The 23,008-nt window shown below is 43.3% G+C and overlaps 1 protein-coding gene across 6 annotated transcripts in view; it reads right to left on the reverse strand.

Annotated features, from left to right (window-relative positions):
• Window positions 1-23,008, reverse strand: part of LOC121314031 (mitogen-activated protein kinase kinase kinase 3-like) — a 61,953-nt gene that overhangs the window by 38,911 nt on the left and 34 nt on the right. For 5 of the 6 annotated variants that reach the window (XM_041246812.1, XM_041246813.1, XM_041246809.1 and 2 more), the window contains exons 1-3: window positions 22,719-23,008; window positions 7,936-8,045; window positions 1,712-1,752 (exon numbers count right to left, since the gene is read on the reverse strand). The exon at window positions 22,719-23,008 is cut by the window's right edge and continues 34 nt beyond it. In XM_041246812.1, the coding sequence (XP_041102746.1) occupies window positions 1,712-1,752; window positions 7,936-8,045; window positions 22,719-22,764 (197 nt within the window). In that variant the 5' untranslated portion in view covers window positions 22,765-23,008. Of the gene's footprint in view, window positions 1-1,711; window positions 1,753-7,935; window positions 8,046-11,995; window positions 12,079-22,718 lie in introns of all 6 variants that reach the window. The other variant, XM_041246810.1, reaches the window with a different exon arrangement.

Here is a 23,008-nt window from a genome sequence, read left to right on the forward strand (position 1 = left end):
TTGAAACAGTGAAACAGTGCCAGTGTGCCAGGGGTCTGTTCTAATGGTCTGAAGGGGTCTGAGTCTGAAACAGTGACAGTGTGCCAGGGGTCTGTTCTAATGGTCTGAAGAGTTGAAACAGTGCCAGTGTGCCAGGGGTCTGTTCTAATGGTCTGAAGAGCTGAAACAGTGCCAGTGTGCCAGGGGTCTGTTCTTATGGTCTGAAGAGTTGAAACAGTGCCAGTGTGCCAGGGGTCTGTTCTAATGGTCTGAAGAGTTGAAACAGTGCCAGTGTGCCAGGGGTCTGTTCTAATGGTCTGAAGAGCTGAAACAGTGCCAGTGTGGCAGGGGCCTGTTCTAATGGTCTGAAGAGTTGAAAGTGTCATTTGAAACAGTTACAGCATGCCTATAGTTATAATGTCCTTTGCTCCACTCACTTTCACCTGATTTGTATTGTTTTCAGTTAACAAGGCAGATCAATCAATCTCCTGGTGGAAATCTGATTGAAATGTGACTAGTAATTTTGGATTTGGTTGGGATTCATTTATTTTGCACAGATAAGAGGAAACAGCGCAGCCTCTGCACAGATCTTTGGCACACGTGTGCTGTGGAATTTTAAAGGAAGTTTCAAATTCTAGGAGTTCCCTTCCTCACCCAGCCAGGCTGCAATAATGCTGGTGGCTCTCCTTTTAAATGCCAGCAATAGCATCTGAGGGTTACTAAAGTGAACCAATGCAACCGTGCACATGAATCAGACTGCCTGATGACAAATCCTACATCCATATCATTATACAGAGTGAAAACCAGTTTGTGCTTAAAAACTTGAATGCACTGAAACAAACAAAAATTCCTAAATGAATCTCCACAACTCTGTATCTGAGAATGTCTTCTCCTCTAAATAGGTATAAAAATGTACTTGGAGAAAATATTGAAAACTGGTTATTTTAAACAGACCGAATACAATGACTTTGCTTTATCATTTTTACTGTGTAAATGAGAAGATTTGAGTACAGTACTAGTAATATGTGTTCATTATTTTCCTAATATTAATAACCAAAAAAAAAAAAAAAAAGAAGTCAATACATTCAATACAGACTCAGAGACGCCAGCTGAGCCAAGCTGCTCCAGCTTCAGGAAGGACCAACTCGTGATTAGAAAGGGGTGGGCGGGTTTGGCAGGAAAGAGCAGGCGATATACTTTTGGCGCTAAGTGTTTTTTTTTTCCCTGTTTTATCTTCTTTTTTTATTAGAAACAATAACTCAGCTTCGTGCTCCCTTATCTGACACTTTAAAACAAGGAAATCCCCCCAGAAAATAACCAGCTGATAGTAAAGTGTACAGCCCTCAGTGCTCAGCTCCCATCATGCACAGCTGATAGTAAAGTGTACAGCCCTCACTGTTCAGCTCCCATCATGCACAGCTGATAGTAAAGTGTACAGCCCTCACTGCTCAGCTCCCATCACGCACAGCTGATAGTAAAGTGTACAGCCCTCACTGCTCAGCTCCCATCATGCACAGCTCATAGTAAAGTGTACAGCCCTCACTGCTCAGCTCCCATCACGCACAGCTGATAGTAAAGTGTACAGCCCTCACTGCTCAGCTCCCATCATGCACAGCTCATAGTAAAGTGTACAGCCCTCACTGCTCTGCTCCCATCATGCATAGCTCATAGTAAAGTGTACAGCCCTCACTGCTCAGCTCCCATCATGCTGAGGTAATTTCACGTGACTCACCTTTTCTCCCCCTCGTGCTCCAGTTTGATTCGGACATCTTGCTGAAAAGGGAGAGTGAAGAGTACATGTTGAGTAATGCTGCCATGGCTGGTGTGATTACTGTGTCTATGAAATGCTGAAAACTAAAGAAGGACGCACAGTTCATAAAACATTAACAAAAAAAAAAAAAGATTTCCAGGAAACAGTTTGTTAAGACAAACAAGATTCCTTCTGCACTCTGTAAAGAACGAGGGTCAAATACCTTCACAGCACATTCCTCGTGTGTGGACCTTCCACTTTCACTGGAGGTGTAAAATTTTGAAGGGGCACAGATTCATTGTGTGTTTATGAACCACCTAAAGGAGAAATAATCTACTGAAAGTCATTCCAAATGTGTTTCTCCTCACTAACCTGTTGATCTTACTGTTTGAGGATATTTGATAAATCAGGTGGTTTATTTATACAGAGCATGCAAACAACCCCATACATGAATAAATAGATATATACTGTACTGCACAACAACACACAGCAGTGTGCACATGTATTACAACACCCCATTGTTTCAGTAGTTCAGCAGTGTGCACATGTATTAGAACACCCCATTGCTTCTGTAGTTCAGCAGTGTGCACATGTATTACAACACCCCATTGCTTCTGTAGTTCAGCAGTGTGCACATGTATTAGAACACCCCATTGCTTCTGTAGTTCAGCAGTATGCACATGTATTAGAACACCCCATTGCTTCTGTAGTTCAGCAGTGTGCACATGTATTAGAACACCCCATTGCTTCTGTAGTTCAGCAGTGTGCACATGTATTAGAACACCCCATTGCTTCTGTAGTTCAGCAGTGTGCACATGTATTAGAGCACCCCATTGCTTCTGTAGTTCAGCAGTGTGCACATGTATTAGAACATCCCATTGCTTCTGTAGTTCAGCAGTGTGCACATGTATTAGAGCACCCCATTGCTTCTGTAGTTCAGCAGTGTGCACATGTATTACAACACCCCATTGCTTCTGTAGTTCAGCAGTGTGCACATGTATTAGAGCACCCCATTGCTTCTGTAGTTTTGATTTGTTGTGCAAATGAAATCAAACCACTGGAACTGAAAATCTTGTCAAAACAAGCAAATTAGTGATTGTTTAATTTAACTGATGAATTTAAATCGGCCACACATGCAATTCATTAAAAATAGTTAGTGGTTAGAAATGGTTTGGAGTTGTTTAAGATGCCTAATTAAAGCACAAAGTGGTCTAACGTTTTCACACGAATACCTACTGTTTCTATATCACAGATGAATAAAAAATTAAAAAAATTCTCATCCCCAGAGGTTTTCATGCAGGTGGGTATATAAAGGATATAAATGACGGTGTTATAATAAATGTGCACACTGCTGCATGCCTGCAGAGTCACTTACAACGTCTCACCCGAAAGACAGAGCACAAGGAGGTTAAGTGACTTGCTCAGAGTCACACAATGAGTCAGTAACTGAGCTGGAATTTCAACCAGGGACCTTCTGGTTACAAGCCTGTTTCTTTAACTACTGGACCACACAGCCTCTTAGTACTGCAGAGACAATCCCACACCAACACACACTCTACAGCCATGCAGCTGAGACTTCACTAACACATACACACACACACACACACACACTGTAGAGTCATGCAGACGTGACTTCACTAACACACACACACACACACACACACACACACACTGTACAGCCATGCAGACGTGACTTCAGCGCTTCATATGCACTGTCGCAAATAACGCTGAATCAGCTAGGCAGGTCAGTAAAACATTGAATCCTTTTGTATGGAGAATCTCAGTAGCTAAGGCTCATGTTTCATCAGCTGATTCAGATTCAATTGTATTGAGTTTGCCCACTAATGATGATAAACAAACAAGTTAGCTGATATGAATAACAGTGAGTTTTGGCCCCCTACTGTATTCTGGATGAATGGCATCCCTTTTAAAGTGTCTCTATGTGAGCAGAAAGAAGTGTATAGTAACAATGTGTACAGATGCAGAAGTAACCCTGACACATAAATTAAAACATAATCCTCTTGTTAATTGTGCATGTAATATGTGCCAAAGCAAGTCATCAGTGACTGGGCTCAGACTTTGTCCGGCATGCAGTCATTTGGCTAAACACTGTAGAATCTTGTTTGAATGCAATGATTCTGTAGGAGTTTCTTTCTCTCATTTAAATGTAAACCCAAAAAGATATTAAGAGGACTGAATGCATGAGTTGTTAAAGGGTCACTTAGTAAAATGGGCGCATCTGGGAAAATTAGAATGTGAGGAAGGTGTCCCTGCTAAGCATGTACAAGTGTCTTGTAGGTATGAAGTCAAGGCCATGGCGACTCACACCTGTGATGCGAGACGATGGATTCAAGAGCCTATTGTCGTGTTCGCTGAGCCTGCCCGAGTGGAACCTGAGACCGAAGTGGAGTCTTGCTGGGAGTGAGCTGAAACCCCGGACATGGATTGGAGAATTTAAAATGAAATGCATTAATGCAATAATATGTGTTATAATCTTTTGTAGTGTTTGTATAATCTTTTTAGTTTGGAAAATTATGTAAATGTGTAATCAAATGTAATGTTTAATGCTACTCTAATCAATAATTGTGAAAATCATGCGTTCTTTGGGTATTAAATGATGCAGTAGAAGCTGGTACAGTTTGATACGAGTGGCTAGTTCTGGGCAGTTTCTTATCAAGATGGGCTTGATTCCCAGAATTGAATGCTAAGTTTCTGCAGCACCCTTTTTAGCCTAAGAAAATGTTGTTAAATGTTGAAATAAGGTTTAATATGCTTGCTTTTTACTATAAACTATTTGTGCGTGTAAGACCATATGCTTAACACTGCCTGTTATAATAATATACATGAAATTGTTTCTCGTCAAGATAAGTTCTCATTTAAAATAGTTAATTAATAATCGTGTTCTATAGGGAATAAACTGTCTAGTTTGACTCTGAGTTAAAAGATGTTTCAACATAAAGAGATACTGTTTGAAATATAAAATAAGAAGCTTAAACAAATAATAAAAAGTAATTTTAAAAGTAGAAGATGGGTTTTAAGAAGGTAAAACTTTATAACTTGCTGTGAGCCTGTCTTAAAGTCGTGCCAGAAAGTGGAGGAATAGTTGGCATGAAGAGCGGAGTTCTCTTATCAAACAGCGTCAAGGTTAGAGAGTGTCTTCTCACCATAGAAACATTGGAATAAACCTTGATTATCGCTGGAAATTGGAAAGCTAAGTGCACAGCTAGCGAACCGGTTTTAGCTGGTTTGTGTGCTGCTGAAAAAAATAGGAGGTCGTCCGCAGTTCAGCTGAGTTCATCTAACTGTTCTATGGGTATTCTTAGCAGCATGAACTTAGCTAAAACTACTGAATTCATGCTGTTGGAAAGCTTATGGGATACCTTGTTCCCCATAATATCTGTTAAGCACACGCCTGTAAAGAGAGAAGGAAAACTAATTTGAAGAATAGAATGGCATGAGGGAATATATTATTAGACATTAATACATATAATCAATATAGTCATAACTAATAGTGTTGTGTATATTTCAAACAACACATATATTCAAAATAATATTATTCCCTTTGCCTGCACATATGAAATAAAGAAACAGCAAGGGTCCTGTGGGGAGAACAAGAGTCCAGTGAACTATGTTTCACCTAACTTTTTAGATAGAGGAGGGGTCGAGAGATGAGCTGGTGAGATCATGATCGGATGTGTGGACCAGGTGTCACATCTTGAAAAATTGCTGACACAAGGCTCTAAATTTTTAGGCTGTTGTGTGCCAAAGAGATAAGAATTAGACTTGATAAAGATTCTCCATGTATTCCTATGGAGACGAATCCTATAAAAACTCACACTTTTCGCAATGAGGTACCACATTCAAGACCCTTGCTTGACAGCGTGAAATGGTCCATCACTTGCAGATCTCCACCAGACCGATTCCTTTGTTCACGCTACTTTTCCTTATAATAGGAGGTAAGCATATTACTAACATTATTATATCTTACATGTATTGGTTGTACTGCTATAAGGTTTTGAAACTATGTTTTGGTTTTAAGAGAGTGTTTTATTGAATGAAACTGAAATGTAGAAGTGGGTGGTTGTAGACTGCATGTGTTGGAATTTGGAGGTCTGATCAACCTACCTTTCCAATATTAAAAGCATTTTAATAAAGCGAAAGAGCATTGCTCTGATTCGTAAAACTTAAAATGAATGAGTCTTGATTGCTTTTTTCTTGATTAAATATGGACTTACTTACAGCTCGTCCAGTGCTCGAACATAAACCACTAGGAGTTTATAACATCTCTGTCCTCCTAACGTCTCCCCTGAGTTAAGAGTGTGTGCAGAGTGAACAGAAAATAAATAAGACCGAATAAAAAGAGTACGTGAGAATCTGCGAAACGCAGCAGACATGGCACGGCACACATACCATCTTTCAACTCAAGCGCGCCTAACTGGCACTGGGGAAATTCCCCTCACAATTAGCACTGCACTGTATCCTGCAGGGTACAATAAACGGATGGGAGAAATATCTGTACTGTAGCCTAATGATGGGAGTATTTAGGCAGCTGCTGACAGAGACCTTGAACTTGAGGGGTCCTTCACACTCGTCCAATCAAATACCCTTCATTTGTCACATGGCTGGTGCTATAACGATTCTATATCCACTTACAGACTCACCAATGTCAAGTATATTGGACACTGGGCAGCAAAAGGTTAATACAAATAAGACCAAACCCAGCCACTGAAAATTTAACATATCACGTGGAAACTGTAACTTATCCAGCAGTCACTGATTGTGCCCATAAGCTTAAATAACCAAGCGCCTTGGCTCATAACAGAACATGCATCAGCATTTATTAAAAGCACAATTCCATTTTGTTAAGTGCTCAGGAATGTCAGGAGGCAGGGAATGAGGAAACAAACCACCCAAAAGAAATGAAAGAAAGTAGCAGGTCAGCATTCGTGGTACGCAAGACAGGAGTTTCTGTTTCTAATAGCTAATATTTGCTCTGGGCATGAACTGCTCTTCACTCAGCAGAAAGATTAGGCTGGGTTTGGCTCTGTAATTATCAATGTGTTTGTTTATTTACTATTCTTGCAATAAATTGCTGCTTGCTTTGCAGTCTGCAGGTGATACAGCAGCTGAAAGGAGGAATGAACATTGCAGAGCACCATGTAAGGGAACTTGTGCAAACAACACGCAGGTGAGGCTGAGCGGATACAATCAGGGGCTTTGTCATCCTTACAACAGAACAGACATCAGAGCTCAGAAACTGGGGAGGTTTGAGAGGCGGGAGGACTGAGCTGTTGATTTCTAGTGTGGACCACGCCATGTCACAGCATCACCCACAATGCTCAGCGGGTCTCATGGGAGGGGTCTCAATTCTCATTGTTTTTCCTGATTTTATATACATATTACAGGTCTAACTTTAGGTTTTATTATTTATAAATATGGGGTAAATTTATATGGCTATGTTCAGGGATGGAAAGAAGACTCCCACTGCATAGAGGTTTGATCTATTCCTGATTTTACTATCAGTGTAATAAGATACACCCAAGCTTGTTATCTATACACACTGTGGCTTATCAAGCTTATTGTAAAACCTGGAAAGGGTGAAAATGTTACACAATAGGAGTTTTATTTCCATTCCTGATGTTGATTATATATTTCAGCTGGGGTGGTTTTATCAGTACCAACCAACGTACCAACATCCCAAACTCAACTCACCTGCTTGACAGGTAGGTAGGTATTCAATCTCAACTCACCTGCTTGACAGGTAGATAGGTATTCAATCTCAACTCACCTGCTTGACAGGTAGATAGGTATTCAATCTCAACTCACCTGCTTGACAGGTAGATAGGTATTCAATCTCAACTCACCTGCTTGACAGGTAGATAGGTATTCAATCTCAACTCACCTGCTTGACAGGTAGGTAGGTATTCAATCTCAACTCACCTGCTTGACAGGTAGGTAGGTATTCAATCTCAACTCACCTGCTTGACAGGTAGGTAGGTATTCAATCTCAACTCACCTGCTTGACAGGTAGATAGGTATTCAATCTCAACTCACCTGCTTGACAGGTAGATAGGTATTCAATCTCAACTCACCTGCTTGACAGGTAGATAGGTATTCAATCTCAACTCACCTGCTTGACAGGTAGATAGGTATTCAATCTCAACTCACCTGCTTGACAGGTAGGTAGGTATTCAATCTCAACTCACCTGCTTGACAGGTAGGTAGTTATTTCTTTGTTTACTGCCATCCAGCAATCCCCCGAAGCGGCCCAGGGCAGCCAGATCTTTCATAATCGAATTGAGCGCTTCATCATCGTCTGTAAACAGAATCCAGGTCACACAAAGTTAGACTCAGTTCTGGAATCAGCGCTTTACAGTTTACTGAGGGAAGCAACAATATCAACTTCAATACTCTGATAATAAGCTACACTACAGGTCGAGACAGCTGAGCCGAGATTCAAAGGCAACGTGACAGGTCTGGAACGTGAATTATGGGACAGTTCTGTGCTGAAACAGTCTCTGTACACGGCCTGAAGTCACCATGGCAACGGACACATCAGCATTCCATTTCATCTACGCCATGACGTTAAAGAGGTTACATCGAACAAAATACTTTCCTGAATCTTAACACTTTTACTGCACTTGAAGAAGCAACACATGATTTCACAAACATGTATTTTCATTTGAAACAGCTGGCACTACACAACTGAGTAAACTTGTTGAGCCAATGTGTGCAAGTTAGCCACATCATTGCCAAGGAGATTCCACACAAGTGTGTGCTGGCTGGTCGGAAGCAGTGTGATCACATGACTGTTACAAAGTGCTGCACCTCGGGACTTCATTGGCAACACAACAGTTTACAGCTTGGCATGTTCTGCAGTCACTGTAGCTTCAGGCAGAGGGACGTCAGCTTTGACTTGGTAAAACAATCCCCATTCAGGGCCCTTCTGCCTTCCTAATGCAAGCACTTTTACAATCCACAGCTCAACTTGAAGTTGTTTTTTAAACAGAGTGAGTAGTTGTTTTTTGATGAAAGAAATGCACTGTCCTTTTCTTCAGGTTTATTCAATGTATACAGGTTTAATTCCGGAAACAAAAAGAACGCTCAAAGCAAAACAGTACAGATCACACTTTCATATGCAAACTGCACGGTGCAAAACAAAACATAACAGAACAAAATAATACAATGCAATACTGTAGGTTTGATCCTCCGGGACTTTCTCGAGCGAAAAGTCTCCAATACTAGCCTTAATGAAAGAGAGAAGTGAGCTGAGCTGAGCTGAGTGCACCTTGATTAAGTAAACATTGACCTCAGCCCCCCCCTCCTGTCTTCTCTTTGTGGGTTCAATCATCCTGGGGAACCCCCTGTGGAGAGTCATGTACGTGTCGTAAAGAACATCTTGGTGTGGCCCTTTGTTCCTTTATGCTTAACCCATGTTATCTTTTGAATGCATCGGTTCCTCCAGCACTGTGCGATTGTGATTATTCCAGCAGTCAGACGATCGTCGTCTGTGCAATGAAATGCAATCTTGCAATCTCGCATTTACCAGTTACTGTACCTCCTCTGATAATCTCCTTTTAAAACTAACAGAGTGTACAAACCTGCAAACACATGTATCTTATATTGCATTCAAACTTCTTTCTATGTTAGCCAACATAAATCAAGATGGGTGGTCCGACTGCGACAGGCCCACGAGGTACCCCGAGCTGCCTGCTGTCCTCTTCATTGGGTTTGTATAATACAACCCACACAAACTGGTAATAATACTGATAATAAAACCCATACAAACATGACCACTTTTTTATTATTTTATTTAAAGCTTTAAATCACTTTATCAAAAGCAGACATCTACTTAGCTTTTGCATTTTATCTCAAAATTGCATGATGTCACATAAAGCTATAGTATATTTCAGCAAATATGGGCAAGGCGTCTGCCAAATAAATAAATACATAAATAAATAAAATAAAAATTTACATTTTTAGAATGCTACCAACAGAGAGGCATAGCATTAGTTTCCAAACTTTGAAAATACTACACGCCCCCCATAAAAAAGGTTTGTCTTTCTGCTGTGGTGGAGTTTCTTGAGAGTGGCAGCCTGGCTCACCACAAACCCTGCCTGGCTGCGATCCAGCCGTCCTGGATACAAAACAAACACAAGAGGCCCTGCGTGGGAGACGCGTGGAGCCGCTGTGACACCCCATTGTTGAATGAAGACTTTACGTCACTCTCACAGTTCAAATGCTGCCACATCAGGAATAATAAACCCCAAACTCATTCTGCAACAATATATTTAGAAGACTAAACAAAAAGAAGACTTGTTTATTATTAATTCAGTCTGAGTTTCTATCCAGGGTTATATCAGAAACCAGCACAACTGTATTTTGTTTTGATCAGTTATTTCTTTCATTTCCTTGGATTTCAAAAAGGAATTGGAACTGAAAAACAGGAATGGCTCTAACCCAGCTAACAACTTCTAAATGACCCTGCAGAGGGATATAATGAGCCACTACATCAAAAGCAGCCTGTGCAGTAATAGAGTACTTGATAACACCGTGTAACAAATTATTATTTTTTTTTGTTCCTGGGTAGTAAGTGTTATTTCCTAATTGCTTATGCCTCAAAAGTATAGAAAATGGCTATTATTCCCCACAAACTTTGCTTTTGTGCCAGGACAGTGATATTTTGAAATATCACTATTTCCAATGGGAAAACAGGCAAATGTGTGTCTTTTCGTTCACATAAAGTCAGAAAAAAAACAACATATGAATCCAAATTAACATGTATTTATACTAAGGTAATACAAAAATGACTACAAAAGATTTAGAAGTGAGTAGTTTTTTGAGATTTACGATTATACTGTAAATACAGTATAATCGTAAATCTCGAGAAACTACTCACTTCTAAATCATAACACTTACTACCCAGGAACAGAAATTGTGTTACATAGTGTAATTGGTGTGAAAGTATCCGCTCAGCTCCGCTGTGATTGGTGTGAAAGTATCCGCTCAGCTCCGCTGTGATTGGTGTGAAAGTATCCGCTCAGCTCCGCTGTGATTGGTGTGAAAGTATCCGCTCAGCTCTGCTGTGATTGGTGTGAAAGTATCCGCTCAGCTCCGCTGTGATTGGTGTGAAAGTATCCGCTCAGCTCCGTTGTAATTGGTGTGAAAGTATCCGCTCAGCTCCGCCGTGATTGGGTTGAAAGTATCCGCTCAGCTCCGCTGTGATTGGTGTGAAAGTATCCGCTCAGCTCCGTTGTAATTGGTGTGAAAGTATCCGCTCAGCTCTGCTGTGATTGGTGTGAAAGTATCCGCTCAGCTCCGCTGTGATTGGTGTGAAAGTATCCGCTCAGCTCCGTTGTAATTGGTGTGAAAGTATCCGCTCAGCTCCGCTGTGATTGGTGTGAAAGTATCCGCTCAGCTCCGCTGTGATTGGTGTGAAAGTATCCGCTCAGCTCCGTTGTAATTGGTGTGAAAGTATCCGCTCAGCTCCGTTGTAATTGGTGTGAAAGTATCCGCTCAGCTCCGCTGTGATTGGTGTGAAAGTATCCGCTCAGCTCTGCTGTGATTGGTGTGAAAGTATCCGCTCAGCTCCGCTGTGATTGGTGTGAAAGTATCCGCTCAGCTCCGTTGTAATTGGTGTGAAAGTATCCGCTCAGCTCTGCTGTGATTGGTGTGAAAGTATCCGCTCAGCTCCGCTGTGATTGGTGTGAAAGTATCCGCTCAGCTCCGTTGTGATTGGTGTGAAAGTATCCGCTCAGCTCCGCTGTGATTGGTGTGAAAGTATCCGCTCAGCTCCGCTGTGATTGGTGTGAAAGTATCCGCTCAGCTCCGTTGTGATTGGTGTGAAAGTATCCGCTCAGCTCCGTTGTAATTGGTGTGAAAGTATCCGCTCAGCTCCGCTGTGATTGGTGTGAAAGTATCCGCTCAGCTCCGCTGTGATTGGTGTGAAAGTATCCGCTCAGCTCCGTTGTAATTGGTGTGAAAGTATCCGCTCAGCTCTGCTGTGATTGGCGTGAAAGTATCCGCTCAGCTCCGTCCGCTGTGATTGGTGTGAAAGTATCCGCTCAGCTCCGTTGTAATTGGTGTGAAAGTATCCGCTCAGCTCTGCTGTGATTGGTGTGAAAGTATCCGCTCAGCTCTGCTCTGATTGGTTTGAAAGTATCTGCAGAATCAGTATCCCGACAGCCAGATCTTTTGCATTGCTTGTTTGAGGTTGCAGCCCATGCACAGAGAAACCAGAAAGGGAAGAGGAAATCTGTGTCTTACCCATATTTACGTTCATCATCAGGAGCTGTAGTCTTCTTACTTTACAATAGCCAGCGCTTCTCTCCCTCGATTACTTGATCAACCTGGAAAAGAAAGCAAATGTTTGCTGTTTTACTGTGGTATTTATTTAAGAAACCAAGAATGCTGCAGCACATTCATAACTACAACACTCAATGGTGTTATACTAACAGACACTTAAACACAAATTCTGTGACTGACAGTTTTCACATACTCATTGAATTAACACAATCGTCAAGTGCAAAATGAGTGTTTGATTTTATTATGCATCACACAAGTAACCATCTTGCTCGTTTGGTTGTTAGTAGCTTATTGATCCCAGAATCTCCTCAAGCAGCTTCTTGAAGGATCCCAGGGTGTCAGCTTCAACAACATTACTGGGGAGTTGATTCCAGACCCTCACGATTCTCTGTGTAAAAAAGTGCCTCCTATTTTCTGTTCTGAATGCCCCTTTATCTAATCTCCATTGTGACCTGGTCCTTGTTTCTTTTTTCAGGTTGAAAAAGTCCCTTGGGTCGACACTGTCAATACCTTTTAGAATTCTGAATGCTTGAATCAGATTGCTGTGTAGTCTTCTTTGTTCAAGACTGTATAGATTCAGTTCTTTAAGCCTGTCTGCATATGACATGCCTTTTAAACCCGGAATAATTCTGGTTGCTCTTCTTTGCACTCTTTCTAGAGCAGCAATATCCTTTTTGTAGCGAGGTGACCAGAACTAAACACAATATTCAAGATGAGGTCTTACTAATGCATTGTACAGTTTTAGTATTACTTCCCTTGATTTAAATTCAACACTTTTCACTATATATCCAATCATCTTGTTGGTCTTTTTTATAGCTTCCCCACATTGTCTAGATGAAGACATTTCTGAGTCAACATAAACTTCTAGGTCTTTTTCATAGATTCCTTCCTCAATTTCTGTATCTCCCACATGATATTTATAACACACATTTTCACATGCTCTGGGGATGACTCTCACAAACAGCTCCTGCTGTGTATTCACATGCTCTGGGGATGTATCTCACAAACAGCTCCTGCTGTATATTCACATGCTCTGGGGATGACTCTCACAAACAGCTCCTGCTGTGTATTCACATGCTCTGGGGATGACTCTCACAAACAGCTCCTGTTGTATATTCACATGCTCTGGGGATGACTCTCACAAACAGCTCCTGCTGTATATTCACATGCTCTGGGGATGACTCTCACAAACAGCTCCTGCTGTATATTCACATGCCCTGGGAATGTCTGTCACAAACAGCTCCTGCTGTATATTCACATGCTCTGGGGATGACTCTCACAAACAGCTCCTGTTGTATATTCACATGCTCTGGGGATGACTCTCACAAACAGCTCCTGCTGTATATTCACATGCTCTGGGGATGACTCTCACAAACAGCTCCTGCTGTATATTCACATGCCCTGGGAATGTCTGTCACAAACAGCTCCTGCTGTATATTCACATGCTCTGGGGATGACTCTCACAAACAGCTCCTGCTGTATATTCACATGCCCTGGGAATGTCTGTCACAAACAGCTCCTGCTGTATATTCACATGCTCTGGGGATGACTCTCACAAACAGCTCCTGTTGTATATTCACATGCTCTGGGGATGACTCTCACAAACAGCTCCTGCTGTATATTCACATGCTCTGGGGATGTCTGTCACAAACAGCTCCTGCTGTATATTCACATGCTCTGGTGACGACTGTCAATGTGGAACATCCACACCTGCTAGATTTGGAAAAGGGCTTCGGCAGGTTTCCAAACCGCCCCCCCCCCCCCCCCCCCCCCCCAAGGGTGAAATATATCTGGTCTGTTTCTGCAACCTATAATCAAGAGGAAAAATGTCCAAAGTCTCCACATGTAGTCACAAAGATCCGCAGAGTGTTTCCAGAGCTTCAGCCAAAACCCTTGTCATTCTTAACAACAACTATTAAAATAGCAGCTGGAAGAATGAGGCAGGACATTGATTTTCCACTGCTTAGAGAATGGTTGGCACTGTTACCACTAGGGTCATTGCATAAAAACATCAGTATCTCCTTCATTCCAATAATACAAAACAGACCCAAAAACGAAAGCCATTCCCTTTATTCCACAAGTGTGCGGGTAGCAGGTCTTTGTTAGAGCTGCAATGGGGCATCTGTTTGAACACACTGTACAAGTACACATAGGAGTAGTGAACTGATAAAGTCATACACGGTATGCACAAGTAAAAATGAAAGCTTACAAAAAAATACTATACTACAGTAGATCTTGTGCTAAAGAATGTCCAAACCAAACAGACAGAGGGAGGAGAGGCACACGGCGCTGATAGAGAGGGTCGGGCTCGGGATGCACCCCAGGCACCAGCGGTACCCGGTATGCGTACTTGGTTGCCTTCGAGTGATTGGCCATCACTGCGCATTGGCCATAGGATTTCTGGGCCAGTCAACTGGGCACCTGTCAGCATACCAAGCCATGGCTGACGGGGAGGCTAGCCAGTACGACCTGGTCAAGCGGGCCATCCTCCAACGCCTCAACATCACGGGGGAAACACATCGGCTGTGTTTCCGAGAGTACCGGAGGCCACGGGAGACCCGTCCCAGGGTGGTCGCCCAGAAGCTGTGTGACCACATGGTGCACTGGCTCAGCCCTGCACAAAAGACTGGTGCACAGATGGGTGAGGCGATGGAGCAGTTCTGCCATGTGGTCAGCACGGAAACACAGGACTGGATACAATTCCACAACCCAGACACCCTGGAGGCCGCCGTCAAACTGGCGGAGGACTATGAGGACTCCTGGGTCTCCATCAGAACCAGACTACTGACCCCTCTTCTTTCTCTCACCAGCCAAGGAGCAGCACTCGCCTTCAACACCTCCTCCTCCCCTGGGACGCCGACCAGCCAGACCACCGTCTCCAATGGGCCGAACTCCTTACTGTGGAGGCAGTGGTTGGCAAACCAAACAAGTCTGTGTGATTATTCTTGATTGATTAATGGTTGTCTGGATATGTTAGTATTTGTAAGCCAGTACATGAACTGTATTCCACTTACAGGAGTTTAAAACACCTTCATGACCCTTCTTAACATCTCCCGAGTGGAGTGCAGTGCCCTATAGCATGGGGATCACAGGTTCGAGTCTAGGCTATGTCACAGCGGACCGTGACCGGGAGTTCCTAGGTGGTGGCGCACAATTGGCCGAGCGCTGCCCGGGTAGGGAAGGCTTAGGTTGGCAGGTGAATCCACGGCTCACTGCGCATCAGCGACCCCTGTGGCCAATAGGGCACCTGTGGTTCTGCAGTGGAGCCGCCAGATCTGTGTTGTCCTCCGGCGCTATAGGTGGCCTCGCTGTGGATCCGCGGTGTGAACAATCCCGTATTGGCAGGAGCGTGTTTCGGAGGACGCGTGCTCCAGCCTCCGTTCCCCGAGTCGGCGGGGAGGGTTGCGAGCGGTGAGCCGAGGATACAAACAATAATTGGGCATACCAAACTGGGGAGAAAAACCGGGGCAAAAAATTGGAGAGGACTAAATTAAAAAAAAAAAAAAAAAAAAAGAAGCAGGTAAACGTGACACCAGCAGTGAAAGTGAATGACTCTCCAGCAGTGAAAGTGAATGACTCTCCAGCAGTCAAAGTGAATGACTCTCCAGCAGTCAAAGTGAATGACTCTCCAGCAGTCAAAGCGAATGACTCTCCAGAAGTCAAAGCGAATGACTCTCCAGCAGTCAAAGTGAATGACTCTCCAGCAGTCAAAGTGAATGACTCTCCAGCAGTCAAAGTGAATGACTCTCCAAAGCGAATGACTCTCCAGCAGTCAAAGCGAATGACTCTCCAGCAGTCAAAGCGAATGACTCTCCAGCAGTCAAAGTGAATGACTCTCCAGCAGTCAAAGTGAATGACTCTCCAGCAGTCAAAGTGAATGACTCTCCAGCAGCGAATGACTCTCCAGCAGTCAAAGTGAATGACTCTCCAGCAGTCAAAGTGAATGACTCTCCAGCAGTCAAAGTGAATGACTCTCCAGCAGTCAAAGCGAATGACTCTCCAGCAGTCAAAGCGAATGACTCTCCAGCAGTCAAAGCGAATGACTCTCCAGCAGTCAAAGCGAATGACTCTCCAGCAGTCAAAGCGAATGACTCTCCAGCAGTCAAAGTGAATGACTCTCCAGCAGTCAAAGTGAATGACTCTCCAGCAGTCAAAGTGAATGACTCTCCAGCAGTCAAAGTGAATGACTCTCCAGCAGTAAAAGTGAATGACTCTCCAGCAGTGAAAGCGAATGACTCTCCAGCAGTCAAAGTGAATGACTCTCCAGCAGTCAAAGCGAATGACTCTCCCGTGACATTCCTGTGCCAAGAAATAATAACTTCACAGTTCAGCCCTATTCTCTTCAAAGATTGTATTATTGCAGTCTCTCTGAAAGAGCGAGTGCAGAAATTAACTACAGACATTGCAAACAGAGCCTGCACTTCACAGCAGCTTTAAGAACTCCTCAATCTGCTGTACAGTTCAGCCCTATTCTCTTCAAAGACTGTATTATTGCAGATGCCACTCTATGACATACTCCAGACATTAACTACAACAGCCAAAAAAGCAAGGCTGGAATTCCCCCACAGTCTCTGAGGACTCGGTGATGTCATCCTGGTCTCTGTGAACCACCCCCACCCCCGCGTGCCTTGTTCAGCCAGGACTCAAGCTGCATTAGAAGTGTGGTTTTCAGTGACTTGCACACAAGGTATGTGTACTGCACATGTGTGCATGTCTCCCTCCAGGTCCTGTATATAATAAACACATTACACTGCCCACAGTAATCGTGCATGAACCCACATCCACAGCCTGTTAAACTGGACTCAAGAACACATGCAGATGTACAGGGATGGAAACAAGGCTCTCACTGCATAGCAGTTTGCTCCATTCCTGCTTTAATAAGAGCTTGTTACCTATGCTCTGTGGCTAACCAAGCTTCTATTTCAACCTGGAATGGGTGAATCTGCTATGCAACAGGAGTCATATTTCCTTCCCTGGTACGCAAAGCTCCTTCAGCAAATGCATTCACTGTGTAAAAGTTGAACAGTGCTACTCCTTAATCCACAGCCCCTGCAAAGACCCTGCCTATGCTTTACAATCATGCAGACTTCACTGTACAGCAGACTATAAAGTGTAAGTAATTCATTGCTGGGGTTGCTTGTGTGTTTTTATCAGCATTCATTTCCACAGTAGAACAGACTTCGGTACCACCACAGGCCTCCATTTTTAAACTTGTAAACTCATCCGTTTAGTTTATAAACACAGAAAATCAATACACTACAAACCACCATTAAGCAACTACCAAGTCTGTGTCGGTAAGCTTGGTGTTTTTGTGCACTGGTCCTCTTGAACACTAGCTCAATGGGATTCCAGTTCATTATGTTCCTGTTAAATCCACAATACATATTACAAGAAGCTTTCTGATCAAATACAAGTTGGGAGAGTATCAGAGCATGAACAAAGACTAGACGAGGTATATTTACGGTGGCACAGATTGCAATGAGTAATCACTGCTCCCAACACTTGCTATAACAGGATTTCCCAAAGGAAAACAACAGGTAGGGACCTGAACTCTGTACAGCAACTCCTTTATCTCCTGAAAGCACATAGACTGTACATGTGATGCTATTCATTTTCTTATCAAGATCTTGATAAGGTGCAGTACAGTGCTTGTGTGCAGTGCACAGGAATTTCACTTGCAAAATTCAAATACCTGAGCACTAAGGAGCAGCCGGAAATCAGCTCATTTTAGGCGGTGCAGATTTTTCAGACAATGCCAGCTTAAGCCAGCTAAAAGTTGACATGGACTAATACTGTAAACTGTGATGTGATCTTCACAACTATCCGTTAGACCTAAAACTGAGACAAAAACGAGTTTCTACTGGAGATTCGAGGCATAATTTAGCATTTAAGAGAGATACCAGCAGACTGCAGAAACCATCCATCTCCAAATATATGCATAACTCACAATAATGTCTATAAAAAAACATGAAAAGGAGGCAGTGATGCTGCTGCTAAAGCTAACACTATGCAAATTAATTTAACCCTTCGTTAGGACTTTCCTATTATGTTTGCAATGAGTTCAACCATATTAATAAATAATAAGACATGCAAATATGTTTCTGAAACTCAGCAGCTGTAACTGTGTCACGAGGCCTGTGCTTAGGCATGCACGGCATTCCTCAGGTACATTCCAAGAACTGATTGCCTGGGATTCAGTCCCATCGTTTGAGGGTCTGTCCAAAGTACACCAGCTGATCACAAGCACAGCAACAAAGACTGGAGCTGGCTTCTTAACACCTACACTCTGTACACAGCAGAGCATCACTGTGGTGGAGGGGCTTCTTAACACCTACACTCTGTACACAGCAGAGCATCACTGTGGTGGAGCCGCTTCTTAACACCTACACTCTGTACACAGCAGAGCATCACTGTGGTGGAGCCGCTTCTTAACACCTACACTCTGTACACAGCAGAGCATCACTGTGGTGGAGGGGCTTCTTAACACCTACACTCTGTACACAGCAGAGCATCACTGTGGTGGAGGGGCTTCTTAACACCTACACTCTGTACACAGCAGAGCATCACTGTGGTGGAGCCGCTTCTTAACACCTACACTCTGTACACAGCAGAGCATCACTGTGGTGGAGCCGCTTCTTAACACCTACACTCTGTACACAGCAGAGCATCACTGTGGTGGAGCCGCTTCTTAACACCTACACTCTGTACACAGCAGAGCATCACTGTGGTGGAGCCGCTTCTTAACACCTACACTCTGTACACAGCAGAGCATCACTGTGGTGGAGGGGCTTCTTAACACCTACACTCTGTACACAGCAGAGCATCACTGTGGTGGAGCCGCTTCTTAACACCTACACTCTGTACACAGCAGAGCATCACTGTGGTGGAGCCGCTTCTTAACACCTACACTCTGTACACAGCAGAGCATCACTGTGGTGGAGCCGCTTCTTAACACCTACACTCTGTACACAGCAGAGCATCACTGTGGTGGAGCCGCTTCTTAACACCTACACTCTGTACACAGCAGAGCATCACTGTGGTGGAGCCGCTTCTTAACACCTACACTCTGTACACAGCAGAGCATCACTGTGGTGGAGCCGCTTCTTAACACCTACACTCTGTACACAGCAGAGCATCACTGTGGTGGAGCCGCTTCTTAACACCTACACTCTGTACACAGCAGAGCATCACTGTGGTGGAGACGCTTCTTAACACCTACACTCTGTACACAGCAGAGCATCACTGTGGTGGAGGGGCTTCTTAACACCTACACTCTGTACACAGCAGAGCATCACTGTGGTGGAGGGGCTTCTTAACACCTACACTCTGTACACAGCAGAGCATCACTGTGGTGGAGCCGCTTCTTAACACCTACACTCTGTACACAGCAGAGCATCACTGTGGTGGAGGGGCTTCTTAACACCTACACTCTGTACACAGCAGAGCATCACTGTGGTGGAGCCGCTTCTTAACACCTACACTCTGTACACAGCAGAGCATCACTGTGGTGGAGCCGCTTCTTAACACCTACACTCTGTACACAGCAGAGCATCACTGTGGTGGAGCCGCTTCTTAACACCTACACTCTGTACACAGCAGAGCATCACTGTGGTGGAGCCGCTTCTTAACACCTACACTCTGTACACAGCAGAGCATCACTGTGGTGGAGCCGCTTCTTAACACCTACACTCTGTACACAGCAGAGCATCACTGTGGTGGAGCCGCTTCTTAACACCTACACTCTGTACACAGCAGAGCATCACTGTGGTGGAGCCGCTTCTTAACACCTACACTCTGTACACAGCAGAGCATCACTGTGGTGGAGCCGCTTCTTAACACCTACACTCTGTACACAGCAGAGCATCACTGTGGTGGAGACGCTTCTTAACACCTACACTCTGTACACAGCAGAGCATCACTGTGGTGGAGCCGCTTCTTAACACCTACACTCTGTACACAGCAGAGCATCACTGTGGTGGAGGGGCTTCTTAACACCTACACTCTGTACACAGCAGAGCATCACTGTGGTGGAGGGGCTTCTTAACACCTACACTCTGTACACAGCAGAGCATCACTGTGGTGGAGCCGCTTCTTAACACCTACACTCTGTACACAGCAGAGCATCACTGTGGTGGAGGGGCTTCTTAACACCTACACTCTGTACACAGCAGAGCATCACTGTGGTGGAGCCGCTTCTTAACACCTACACTCTGTACACAGCAGAGCATCACTGTGGTGGAGGGGCTTCTTAACACCTACACTCTGTACACAGCAGAGCATCACTGTGGTGGAGCCGCTTCTTAACACCTACACTCTGTACACAGCAGAGCATCACTGTGGTGGAGGGGCTTCTTAACACCTACACTCTGTACACAGCAGAGCATCACTGTGGTGGAGGGGCTTCTTAACACCTACACTCTGTACACAGCAGAGCATCACTGTGGTGGAGCCGCTTCTTAACACCTACACTCTGTACACAGCAGAGCATCACTGTGGTGGAGCCGCTTCTTAACACCTACACTCTGTACACAGTAAAAAGCAGACGAGAGAAAAACATGGAAACAGGATTTAAGATTTACTGAGATTATGGCAATTGCTTTTTTTGGCAAAAATGTTCTGTTCGTCCAACAACCCTAGTAAAACATGAGTCCCATGAGTTGTAAACCAGACCTGAAGCAATTCAAATTACAATTAGAGCAGAACTGGCTGCTTGGATTGCACTTACAATTACAATGGGGATTAGTTCTATTACAGTTACAACGCGGGTTAGTTCTATTACAGTTACAGTGGGGGTTAGTTCTATTACAGTTACAATGGGGATTAGTTCTATTACAGTTACAATGGGGGTTAGTTCTATTACAGTTACAATGCGGATTAGTTCTATTACAGTTACAATGCGGATTAGTTCTATTACAGTTACAATGGGGGTTAGTTCTATTACAGTTACAATGCGGGTTAGTTCTATTACAGTTACAATGCGGATTAGTTCTATTACAGTTACAATGGGGGTTAGTTCTATTACAGTTACAATGCGGGTTAGTTCTATTACAGTTACAATGCGGGTTAGTTCTATTACAGTTACAATGGGGATTAGTTCTATTACAGTTACAATGGGGATTAGTTCTATTACAGTTACAATGGGGATTAGTTCTATTACAGTTACAATGCGGATTAGTTCTATTACAGTTACAATGGGGATTAGTTCTATTACAGTTACAATGAAAAGTGACATAAACAACTCCCACCGTTAACATGTTTACTGTATTTATTCTAAACAACCAGCAGTAATCACAGGTACAAAGACAGAAACAAGGGGTCACCAAAAATGGGGGGAAATACAAGAACGATCGCATGACAAACCAATGAGTAATTGATCTGTAATCGATCAATGATATGGTAGAATTGCTCACAAGTGTAACTGATCTGGTTGTGTTCTGGGGTGCTCTGGTTCTCACTAGAAAGACACACGTTCACTTGGTTTGTAAAGTATTCCCCTGAGCTCAAGCAGCTGTTCTGAGTAATTTCACAGGTACAGTGCATTGGGCCGTTTTCAAAGGGTTTCAATCTACAACTACCTCAATAACAATGAATTTAGATACCAAGGCACCACGACTTCTACTTCCCATTGCACTCCAATGACAAGAAAGGACACACTCATTTAGCAAGGTCACAAACACTGTAGTTAAAAGCGATTTCACATTCTCCTTCTACTCTGAAACTGCATGCATGTATACAGATCCTGTCCATACATGCATGTCCTTCATGCAGCCCTGTGTGCATCACCACAGCGGCAAGCCCATTACATAGTCCTTGCATGGTGTGCTGTTCACCAGACTCAGTGCAAAAACTGCAGTAAAGAAATCAATATGTTCTATAGGTACAGCTGACCCTGTGTCTCTTGTATTTCGATTGACTTCTATCCTAGTGAGGTTCAGGGATGACGCATTTCTGCTGTGTAGTCCACAGTATATAAAAACGCAAACCAAGCCTTTATTGGCAGAATTACAGTGTAATTGCAAATGTTTTTTAACATGGCTGTAACTGTTTTGGAACAGATGAGCTGACTGCAAATAGGAAGCTGTGAGTTGGTGTGAACACAGCGTTGGTGTCACGGTGTTTCCTCTATGGTGTTGCACAGAGTTAAGCACTTCATTCTCATCCATGTTTGCACTACCTGGTTTCTCAAGCATTTTTTCCCATATTTAAACACGGTCCTCTTCTGTGTACAGTATAAAGGGAAGTTTGATATTATATTCAACGTCCACAGATAGACCTGTAAACTGTATAACTGTACATTACTTACAAGGCAGGGCTTTGTGAACACGTTCCAGTATAGCAAAACTCACCGTCTACTGGGTTCATCTGTGCAACTATTCAACTTGAAGAGAAAACGACATCACTACAGAAAGCACGGCATACAAATGCAGGAACAGAGTGTGCAAAGAGAGCGCTATTTACAAATATGGGTCAAACCCAACCTTACAAATCCACAAATAGTATTCAAAATATTAAAAAAGAGACACAACGAAATCCGTGCAGCGGTGTAATAATATACTACACAGTGTGCTCACTGCCGTTATGTTTTGACACAAACCTTCACGGAAAAATAATGGCAACATAATTACATACAGAATGTTTACATTTTAGACAGGTAACGTGTGCATTCTGTGCTGTTTTTACTCACCTGTTTCCACTGACACTCGTTCTCCAAGCAACAAGAAGGGATGCATTTGCTCTACAAAATAAATCTATCTATCTATCTATCTATCTATATACATATACATATACATATACATACATTTATATATATATATATATAAATCCGTTCCACTGCTTCCCTAGCAATGCTAAGCTGGTTATTCCTTTGGTACAAAATACGGAAATTGATGGACTACACAGAGCGCTGACGATATTAATAGACAGACGTTGAACTACAACTAAGTGCAATGAAATCAGGAACTGCAAAAACCTGTC

Source organism: Polyodon spathula, chromosome 4 (assembly GCF_017654505.1).
Source record: "Polyodon spathula isolate WHYD16114869_AA chromosome 4, ASM1765450v1, whole genome shotgun sequence".
Lineage (NCBI taxonomy): Eukaryota > Metazoa > Chordata > Actinopteri > Acipenseriformes > Polyodontidae > Polyodon > Polyodon spathula.